General features: G+C 37.0%; 1 protein-coding gene across 1 annotated transcript; it reads left to right on the top strand.

The window, feature by feature from the left end:
* The first annotated feature begins 93 nt into the window (after positions 1–93).
* Positions 94–10746, top strand: LOC127420535 (prostaglandin E synthase 3-like). The gene is made up of 8 exons (XM_051662899.1): positions 94–208; positions 1325–1438; positions 1543–1612; positions 1717–1815; positions 2621–2710; positions 2831–2887; positions 7283–7307; positions 7498–10746. Coding segments are annotated over exons 1-8 (477 nt in total). The 5' UTR covers positions 94–206; the 3' UTR covers positions 7518–10746.
* Positions 10747–11448: the final 702 nt, after the last annotated feature.

Genomic DNA, 11448 nt, shown 5'->3' with positions numbered 1-11448 from the left:
AAGACGGTAGTCAAGAAGGTTAATTTTGTGTTCTTTGCTGAACGTTGAGACAAACGGAAGCTCTAGAAAAGTCCCGCGCGCTCGTCGGGGGGCGTGGCCTGAGTCTCCGCCCACCTGCAGTCAGGTGACACCAGAACAGAACCCCGGGAGAACATACCAGAAACCACCCTCAGGAGTCCAGACCATCAAATACATCCACCAAAGTCATGTAAGTGTGCGCTTTCTGATGAAAATATATCTTTTGATTTATGTGAAATTAACCTCAATATCCACTCATAAACAGTGGGTGAATTTACTGGCAAGCTTGATCGCTGGCCAACATTAGCTATTTTCCTCCTCTCGCTGTGGTTAAACTATCCAGTAACTCATTTGAATCCCCTCCAGGTTTTTACACATTTAGTTTTAAAGGCGTTGAGTTTGGACATGTCTAATATCTGTTGAAATGTGTATTAATTAACTCTAAAGTGGCTCGTTTCAGTTAGCATGTATCAGCTCACCGGTATTATCATGTTACGCACGTTTGGCGCTCAAATTCCGTTAATAAACACAACCAGTCTCGACAAATGTGTGTTTTGGTAAGGATAAACTCGCTGAATACGACCACCCTTCCTATAAGGAAGTTTAAAGGCTGTTTTATCGGGTTTAATGAGTCGCGAGCATGAGCGCGCCGCCTGCACGTGTGCAGCAGGGCCATAGAAACTGCAATGAACGAGTTACAAAAACACTCACCTTATGATTCCACTACAAGGAGAGGGGGCATTTTTTTACTATAATCTGTCTTTCTGACATATGTTTTCTCCTCTACGTTTGTACTACAACGACTTGATTTAATTTCAATGGGCACAGCATTTCCACACATTGATAATGACATTGTTATTATTTTGATTAAAACATCATGTGATCGTATTATTATCCTGATTAAAACAGCTTGAGCCCAGATGGTATATCACATAGTCACTGTCTCATTTATGTGATCATATGGGCATTTTGGATACATTTATGAGAATTGAATACAATGTTTAAGCATGTAAAATTATTAATTGAAATTCCAGGGCTTACTTGTTTCATCCTCAGAATGCAACCAAACAGGTTGTTTGATTTTGGCAAAGTTGTAGTACACTGGGAATTTTATACAATATGTTTTAGAAAAGGATGGTCAGTTGAAGTGGTGTCACAGGTGTCTATGCCACCTGCTTTTTTTTTTTTAGATCTATTTGTTATCTTGGTGTTGAGAAAATTGGTTTTCCCTTGCCACACCTACTTCTTGTTTTTGTGATTAAATTCTTAAAAATATTTTAAAATAAATTGTATATTTCCTTATCAGGCAGCCGGCAACTGCTAAATGGTACGACAGACGAGACTTTGTCTTCATTGAGTTCTTGGTGGAGGACAGCAAGGATGTGAAAATAAATTTTGACAAGTCAAAATTTGGTTTCAGGTATGTTGTTGTAATTTGAACATCTATATATATTCTTTGATACTAGACTTTTGTTTTTAATGTTTGGTTGAGCTAAGGTTGTTTTCTGTCCTGCTCTCTTTCAGCTGTCTCAGTGTGATGGATAATATTAAGCACTCAAATGAAATCGATCTTTTTGATGCCATCGATCAAGATGTGAGTTTAGTACACAGTTTCAAATTTCACGTTTCAATTGCCCCCTAGTGGAATGCTCTTATCAGGAAGGGCATGTTTTGTTTTACCTTTAATTCTGTTCTCAGGGATCCAAACACAGGCGCACAGACCGGTCGGTCTTGTGCTGTTTACGAAAAGCAGAATCAGGGAAATCGTGGCCTAGGTTAACAAAAGAGAAAGCAAAGGCAAGTTTATTTTTCCCCCCCACATGTTTACTATTGCTGCAGTATTTGCAATTTAAATTGTTATTATTTGTCATACATATATTTGTCTAGGAAAAAAAAATAGATTTTAGTTAGTTTCTTAAAAGCCAACATTCATTGGGGACCTGGGTATCTCAGCGAGTATTGACGCTGACTATCACCCTTGGAGTCGCGAGTTCGAATCCAGGGCATGCTGAGTGACTCCAGCCAGGTCTCTTAAGCAACCAAATTGGTCCGGTTGCTAGGGAGGGTAGAGTCACATGGGGTAACCTCCTCATGGTCGCTATAATGTGGTTCTCGCTCTTGGTGGGGCACGTGGTGAGTTGTGCGTGGATGCCACGGAGAATAGCGTGAAGCCTCTACATGCGCTAGGTCTCTGCGATAATGCACTCAACAAGCCACGTGATAAGATGCACGGACTGACGGTCTCAGACGCGAAGGCAACTGAGAATCGTCCTCCGCAACCCGGATTGAGGCGTGTCACTACGCCATCATGAGGACTTTGGGAATTGGGCATTCCAAATTGGGGAGGAAAAAAAAGGCCAACTTTCTATTATTTACCCCATGTTTACAATAAAATGGTTTACAAGGCTTCGGTATCTTGAGCTACAAATTTGGTTTTTGACATTATAAGCTCTTTGGCAGTATATCTAGTAAATAGTTTTGGTGTTTCAGGTAACCTGATATAAGTTTTGACTTCTTTTTCCAGATTTCTGCATGCCTCACTGTTGACTTGTCTAAACATTAATATAGTGGTGTTGTCTTGCTTGTCTACATTTGTATACAGCTTAACTGGCTTAGTGTTGACTTCAACAACTGGAAAGACTGGGAAGATGATTCAGATGAAGAATCGTCCAACTATGATCGCTTTTCAGAGGTTTGTTCTTTTGTTCTCTTTTTTTTATTTATTACAACAGTTAAAATGGGAATAGTGTGACTAGAAGAATAAGCCTTTAATTCAATAATGTGTTGTAATGTTTGGCTTTGCTGGTTTTAGATGATGGGCAACATGGGAGGAGAGGATGATTTACCGGACCTAGATGGTGCAGATGATGTAAGATTTAATAATTAAAGATGTATTATGTAATGAAGTTTAGTTAAATTTTTCACTTAAACTTGGAAAGTGCAAAGAAACATTTTCATAATGAACTAGTTGTTGGGTTGTCTGAACGATTAGTCGATGGGTTGGTTTTAAGGAAGCCCTGTACAATTATGCTCCAATCATGCTAGGCTTTGAGTATGCAAAATTATTTCAGACATTGCAACAGAATAGAATAGGATATTGCGTCACAAGCAAGTGCTACTGGTTTTAACACTTTCGTACGTACAATCGAACCGTTGTGATTACACTAGACTGGGCTCAGAGGCGTACGATCAAACCGGTTCGATCTGCATTCGTGCTGCTGTTTACCAGCAAAAAGGGCCTGAAGCGGTTTTCGTAATGAACCAGCTGCTCAAATAGTCTTTTTAACATCACAATATCTTTATTTTTTTATGCTACAGACATTCAGACAATCACTAAAAAGTTTAAACCCATTGCTGTTGGAGCTGACTGTTTTGATGCAGTGATGTGGCCATGTTTTCTGACATCAAACAAAGAATGTATAAAGTAATTAGTCCTCATGCCTTCTCCCATTCCATCTGTAATTCATTCTCACCACTTCTGGAGCAGAAACAGTGGAAGGGCTAGTTTTTAGAACCATCTGTGCTTGACTAATTCAGAATCCCATGCTGCATTGCAATGTAAACAGTATGGCGGCACGCATAGCCGGCTATCGCATTCACATGTTATCTATCATAATCATAATAAACATCTAAAAATCACAGATGTTTTATAATATATAATCTGACCTTTAGTGCATCTGCTGTGAAGTGTAAAGTGAGATTTTTTTTTAAATACAGCACGCATTAAAGAACTTACGCTGAGGGAGATCCGTCAGTACATGAAAAACTCATGTGCGAAAGGGTTAACAAATAACAAAAAATTTCTAAACATAATCTACTTGCTTTTCAGCAACAATAAAAATACACAGCTTTGAAATATGTATCCTTTGAATTAAAGGGATAGTTCAACTAAAAATGAAAATTCTCTCATCATTTACTCACCCTCATGCCATCTCATATGGGTATGTCTTTCTTCTGCTGAACACAAACAAAGATTTTTAGAAGAATATCTCAGCCCTGTAGGTCCATACAGTGCAAGTGAGTGGGTATCAAAATTTTGGATCTCCAAAAGCAATGTGACAATATTAAAAATAAACAAATAAATATATTTTTAAAGAAATGTAAAAAATGAATAAAGTGTACGTATAAATACATTTTAAAATTTTACAAATAAGTATTTGCACTTTTCCTTATGTATTATTGTATTTATTTCCACATGTATTTATTTATACATTTATTAATTTCCACATATGTTTATAGTTCCATTTTTATTTATTTATACATTTATGTATTTCTACATTTCTGTGTCCCTATGGTAATGAGGGGGGCGTGATTTCTACTTCAGCCATAACAATCAAGTTCGGAGTGCTCTAGAGTGATGCTTGTAGACCACAGTGACATCTAGTGGTTGAAAAAATGAAATACTTGAAACATAGCCACAGATGGGTGTGGGCGTGCATTGAGAAATTGTAAAATGTACCTGTGAGTAGAGCAATTTGAATAGGCAATGAATTATCTCTATTAAATGAATAACTTGAAAGTAGGCAAAATAACTAAAATCTTTCATCACTGTTTAAGTAATTTTATATCTCTGTAACTCTGTACGCAGAGTGACCATACCTGTATAGACTGAATCCTGGCAGGGATTTCCAAAATGTCCGGGACTCTGCTAAAAATCTTGGCAGACAATCTGAACAGAAACTGCAACTTCAACAGATCTTATAACAGACACTTTGACATTGACAAAAAGCAGCGTGCTAACGTGAAATGATCCTGTATCAATTAATGCAAACATGCAGGTGTTGGCGATAGGAGCTTGCCTGTATTCAGGACTGGGCACGTATAAATAGCCAAACAAGGCAGCTCAGCGAGGGTGGCAAAAGGGCAGAGAGAGAGAATTAATAAGAAAACTTTTATTACAGTTTGCTCATCAGAAAAATACATAAACACATTAGTTAAAAACTATGCAAATTGAGCAAAATGAAGTTCATCATCAATGACAGAGCACAGTGCTCCTTTGTGACACCAAATGTCCTCAAAAGTTACAAGACAAGTCGTAGCTTTATAAAAATAAAACCAATTAACAGTTTTGACTTTATCAGGGTGACAAATATTGATACATCATTGATACAACTGTTCAATTTTATCTTTTCTACTCTTGTATATTGTCAGTTTGGTTGTGCCCAAAATAAATTGTAATGATTGACACTCACACTGTCTTTTCCGAATACACTTAAAACCCAAAATAAAAAATTGACAGCTCGATTGTTACGCCTGAAGTAGAAAGCACGGCCCCTCATTACCATACAGACACAGAAATGTAGAAATGCATAAATGTGGAAATAAAAAATATATGGAAAAATAAACATAAATACATGTGGAAATAAATATGGAAAGATAAGCATAAATAAATACATGTGGAAATAAATTAATGTGGAAATAAATACAATATTACATAAATAAGGAAATAAAAGTGCAAATACTCATTTATATCAGATTTTAAAATGTATTCATTTATTTGTACAATTTATTAATTTATTATATTTCATACAAATATTTATTTTTAATATTGTCACATTTGGTCCTCCATAAAAAGCAGCATAAAAGTAATACATGATACTCCTCCCTGTAGTCCTCCCTGCCCAAAACAAAAGAATGGGAAAGTGGAGACTTGTAGTAAAAAAGGACTTAAATACTGATCTGTTTCTCACCCACACCTATCATATCTCTTCTGAAGACATGGATTTAACAAATGGAGTCGTATGTATTACTTTTATGCTGCCTTTATGTGCTTTTTGGAGCTTTAAAATTCTGGCCACCATTCACTTGTATTGTATGGACCTACAGAGCTGAAATCTTCTGCTAAAAATCTTCATTTGTGTTCTGCAGAAGAAAGTAAGTCAAACACATCTGGGGTGGAATGAGGGTGTGTAAATGATGAGAAAATGTTCATTTTTAAGTGAACTATCCCTTTAAGCCAAGAGGTAAGTGTGTTAAGTTTCAGGTTCGCATGTCAAAATTTGGCAAATTTTCTCAGCAGCGTAATGGGAAATCTCTTCACATGAGCTTGCCTTTCTGGTCTCCCACGTTCGGATGTGATTGGTAGTGAACGGAGTGCGAAGTGTAGTGTAGCCCCTTTAGGCTGATTACAGTCATGTTCGATCGGACGAGTTTCTTAAGGGCCATTCAGATGTGATATGTTCTTGTTTAAAACGGATGGATGTCGGGGGGCCTGGGTAGCTCGGCGAGTAAAGACGCAGTGACTCCAGCCTGGTCTCCTAAGCAACCAAATTGGCCCAGTTGCTAGGGAGGGTAGAGTCACATGGGGGAACCTCCTCGTGGTCGCTATAATGTGGTTCGGTTCGGTGGTTGGTCTGGTGCGTGGATGCTGCGGAAAATAGCATGAAGCCTCCACACATGCTTCGTCTCCGCGGTAACGTGCTCAACAAGCCATGTGATAAGATGCGTGGATTGACGTCTCAGACGCGGAGGCAACTGAGATTCGTCCTCCACCACCCGGATTGAGGTGAGTCAGTACGCCACCATGAGGACTTGGAGCGCATTGGGAATTGGGCATTCCAAATTGGGGAGAAAAAAAAAAGAAAAGGATGGATCTATTGCAGCAGAATGGAACTCAGTGCAGGGGTTTTAAGAGGCATGTTTTGATATTTATACGTTAACTTGACATAGTGTCTACAAAATAAAACACCCAAGGCACAAGACTCTGGTGAAAAAAATGACACGAGATGCAACAAAACGGCCCAAAACATCCATCCTCACATGAGCATAGACAAACAATTCAAAATACCGCAGACTATTCCAAGAACGCACAGGCCCTCGATAGGGTAACTGACAGATTTTCAACATGCTAAATATCTGTAACCTTTAGTTTCACAAAAATATTATAATCATTACAAAAATAGAGATATACAATATGCTTAATAACGGGAACATTTCTCACAGCTGTGGATTTGAAGACTGGCAGTAGTTGTCTTGTAATGGTATTGTTGAATGCTGTGAATTTTTTTAACAAGCAGAACATACTCAGACAGTCCAACAGCATGCTAAAATCCTCTCTGAGAAGTTGCGTCTCTAATTTCATCCCCTTAAAGGCAGTCATAGAATATATTGAAGCTAAAACACAAATTAGAAGAAAAAAAAATCTAGATCTTGTCGACTATCCTGACAAGTCAAATCATGCTTAAATCATCTTATGTCTTTGTGAACACCTACCAGTTGTTAAGTCTTATGACATAATGACAAAAACATTTTTCTCCCTTTTTAGGAATCGGTGGATAGTGATGATGAGAGTAAGTTTTTTATTTTTGTTTTTTTTTTTTTTTTTTTTTTACTTTTTCTAACATGTATTTTCAGAATCAATGACTCAGAAGTGCACATTTGTGCCTTACTAAAAATCATTTCAGTTGCACTCCTATTTTAGGGCTCAAGAAACATTTATTTTATATTAATTTATTAACATGTTTGTGTGTTTTTCTCCAGAAATGCCAGATCTAGAATAAAGCGACTGGCACGTTGAGGACAGACATAAGAGGAGGGGGATGATATACAAATGAGAAGAGGAAGCTGTCACTTAAACTGTATATGAAAAGATCTTAGCTGAATTCAATGAGATCAGTGGATTGATAAGCATCACCTCTGTCCACTCAGTGGCTGCACTCCAGAAGATCGAAATAACCTTCTGTTGAGTGTTAATATGCATATTGTTGTACAGAGCTTCTTTGTCCTTCTCTTAATGAGCAGTCCTGGCTTTTTTGTTTTAATCTGTTATACTACAAACGTAATGTAAAAAAAACTGCACTGTATTCGTATTTTTCAACCGAAAAGCAATATATGTGATGGAAAGTTTCTTTTTTTTTTATTGTAAGGCATTGTAATTAAAATAAAGTGAAACACAAATTTTGTCTTTTAAACCTTGGAGAGGTGAAGGGAGTTAAAATCTTGAACTCGGTGTAGTTTGTGATCTTGCACCTGTAGTTACATGTGGGGTTATAAGACCAATCTCCCTAACATACTGCTCTTCATTAACTGCTTAACATAGCTGAAAGTAGATCAAACCCAGAAGTCACTTGAAATGGTAACATTTATTGGTTGGTTGTCAATATCTGATGGTTGACTCCCTCAGTAATCAGTGTTTCACAAAGTCTTGTCCTCTCATAACAACTATACTGGCACCTTAGTTGGCATTAGATCATTGTCCTTCGTCTCATGACTGCAGTATGATGGTACTGTGTGACATCTTGAAATGTTAAAGACTGGTATATTTGCAATCCAGTCTAAAAACAAAATGACCAAATACGTTTGCACTATCAAAAATGAGTGGGGTGACAGTGTTAGATGGGACTAGTTCTGTGTCACAATGCCCGTTGCTGGTTAACTATCATGTTTTCCAAAAAATGGCTTTCAATTTTGTCTACATATTTCTAATAAACTGCTCAACACTTATTTTTTCCTGAACAGATAAGCCAGATGTTTATTAGCATTTGATAAGTCATGTAACTTCCAGGTTTTATAATTAAAATAATGTTATGGACTTTTAAATAAAGGCCTATTGTCCTGTTAAGGAAGTTGCTTAGTTCAAGCAGATTTACCTCCCTGATTAGCTTCATCACACCATTATCATCTATTAAAGAATATAAGAAATGACCAGAACACAAAGTTATTTGATATGTAGTAGATTATTTATTTCCATGGCATGGGCAGGTCCTTTACTTCCTTGTTTAAGTGCACAATGGTTTTATAGCCCAGTAAGTCAAATTGTAGTCACAATTGTGTCTGTACCTGCATACTCTGTAGGCCTACTTTCAGCTCAAAAGCACACTTATTAGGCATCCACAATTATCACTATTAAACAAAATGCAGTCTTGCTGTAAAAGAGGAGGTGACAAAGGGCCTACGCATAAATATATGATAATGAGATCATAAAGAACAATGCGCTGCAGCTTTCGATGATTTACGGACACTTCTCACCTCGTACATACATCATTAAGATTTCTACTATGTCAATTAAACCGAAACAGGACTACTTATTGATAAGTTGCCTCTCAATATTCTGCGTTTATATACATCAATACAACAAATGGGTGAATTCCATTCTCTATCTAACCGTAACGTACCATTACTTTCTTTATAGCCGCACACTGGCTGTTCATCTATTCCTCTCCAATGACTTCAGCTTGAACACCGCATTCGGTCCTAAAGCCGGACGTTTTCCCTCGGCACATTAATGTGATGGGCGGACTCTGATCTAACAGGGGCGCTCAACGTACACAAATTCCCTTTAGCCTTTCATTTCATTTCAGGGTTTTTTTTTCTTCACTGTTTATGCATTTTTAAAATAGGCCTAACACCAGTAGTGTTGCCTAAATGTAAGCAAATTCCCACTTATTTTTCTAAGGATATGCATATGCTCTCCTAAATAAATTATGATGATACATAGGGAGCCAGAGCAATGAGTTGGCATTTTAATTTTCTTTTTACATTTTTTTTAGTTAAAGTAGCGGTGTAAACCACCACGCAATTGAGGGCAAAGTGCTGCAGGTTCCCCTGTTTGCGCAATTCCAAACATTTGAAGCCGCTTAAAGTCATTATTCAAATCTAAAAACGTGACACAGCAACACAGAAATGTAGGAAGGGACAGTGTTTTACCATATTTGTAATGAGGAAGATTGTAAACTGTCAAACAGAGTTTGATACTTGAGTGCACTACATTGTTCCTTCAAAATAAAAGGTCCAGGTGAAGCTGAAGGTTGTTTTTTGGGGTTACAAGGGTCAACATGATTATGATAAAACAGAACATGGCAAAAATATACAATATATGCAATTACTAGAAAACGATCAGCTCTCCTTGTCTTTATACAACATATGACATTTAAAGTGTAAGTTTTAATCATTTCGCTTTCTGACATAAGACTTTATTGCATTTGTTGTAAAAACCAGTGAATTTTTATGCATACCTGCCAACACTCCAGATTTTGCCGGGTTTCTCCCATTTTTTCACCCCTCCTCCCGCTGTAGCCTACTCCCGATTTACAATTTCTCCCGATAAACTCCCGATATTCCGCATCCACACTTTGCTCATTAGAATGTATTAGACCTGTAAAAAGGGTTGCCACCTGTCCCATATTTAAATATTAAATTATGCGTCCCGTATCGAATCAATACAGGATGCGATTTGTACCGTAATGGTCAGATGGTTTCACGGCGAAATCATTCCAGATTGTTCATTTAACACTGATATAAGTTTGACATTTTTCATACTGTGTGTAAGGAGTCGTTTGAAAAGTCCACACAATGTGCTGAAACATACTAATACTGTGAAGGATGTGGTAAGGGACAATGTGAATACATTTTTTGGTATTATATATCTTCAGTGTATAACATTACTGACCAGTACTGCTGCTCCCTATACACATATTAGCAGTCTGTGAAGTGCACCTACTCCCTAAGGGGACACCATCTTACCCTAGGGGGCTCAACAACAAAACAGTTTCCCTATTTTTTACAATCCGATGTTGGCAGGTATGTTTTTATGTCAAGTGAATTTTAAAGTCTACTTAGGGAAAAAATAATACTATAGAATTGTAACTGTACATTAATATTTAAAGATGTAAAGACTCATAATTAGAATTTTCAGATATTTGTATTTTAGACATTATAATTAACACAGCAACAGATTCAGTAAAAAATAAATGCAGCAATAAAACTCAATAAAGAAGCTCAAGAAACTTACTGAAGTTTGAGTGATTGTCTTTATATTTTTACATGCCACTCAAAAAAATATAAGTGCTAAATTCCAAAAATAAGAGTGAAGAAAGACTAAAAGTAACAAATCTGTACTTTCCTTTTACTTGGAATGTAAATGTTATGCACACCGGCAATTGGATACTGTGTCTTTAAGAAGATCGAGCACATAATACAGTATTGAAGGCACACTGTGCAGTTTGTTTCATTGACTTAAGTTTTTTGAGAGCTGTGAAGTCCCATTATTTTCATACCATGTCATGCTGTTGCATCTATATTAATTTACTTTTAAGTATTCTTTTATTTTGTGACAATAAAGATTATTATTATTATCATTTTGCACTGCAAGGAATGAAGATTTTAGAGATTAACTGACTGAGATTGTGAAACTATTGAACTTGTGATGATTTGCTACCTGAAGCACATTCATCTATTCAGCCAACAGCATCTGTTCTTGCTGGATCCTCTGTGATCTGTCACCCACTGTCCAGTTTAATGGTGTAACAGCCAATATTTAGTCTTTCAAAGCCCAATCTTTCATTTGTTTGGATGCGAGATGATAAAATACAGCAGAGACATCTGCTATAATACAGAACGCAATTCAGATCCCTTAAATACTGGAGGATATGGACGGTTTGCAATTGTAATGTGACACGTCTGAAAGTTTAATAATCAACATGTGGAACTGCC

The sequence above is a fragment of the Myxocyprinus asiaticus genome, chromosome 29 (genome assembly GCF_019703515.2).
Source record: "Myxocyprinus asiaticus isolate MX2 ecotype Aquarium Trade chromosome 29, UBuf_Myxa_2, whole genome shotgun sequence".
Taxonomy (NCBI): domain Eukaryota; kingdom Metazoa; phylum Chordata; class Actinopteri; order Cypriniformes; family Catostomidae; genus Myxocyprinus; species Myxocyprinus asiaticus.
This window is presented reverse-complemented; position numbering and strand designations above follow the sequence as displayed.

Bases quoted from the DNA above. Each gene is read 5' to 3' on its own strand.
- LOC127420535 (XM_051662899.1), top strand. The intron at 1,816-2,620 runs GCAAGTTTATTT...ATTTGTATACAG, and splicing joins TAACAAAAGAGAAAGCAAAG to CTTAACTGGCTTAGTGTTGA. The intron at 2,888-7,282 runs GTAAGATTTAAT...CTCCCTTTTTAG, and splicing joins ACCTAGATGGTGCAGATGAT to GAATCGGTGGATAGTGATGA.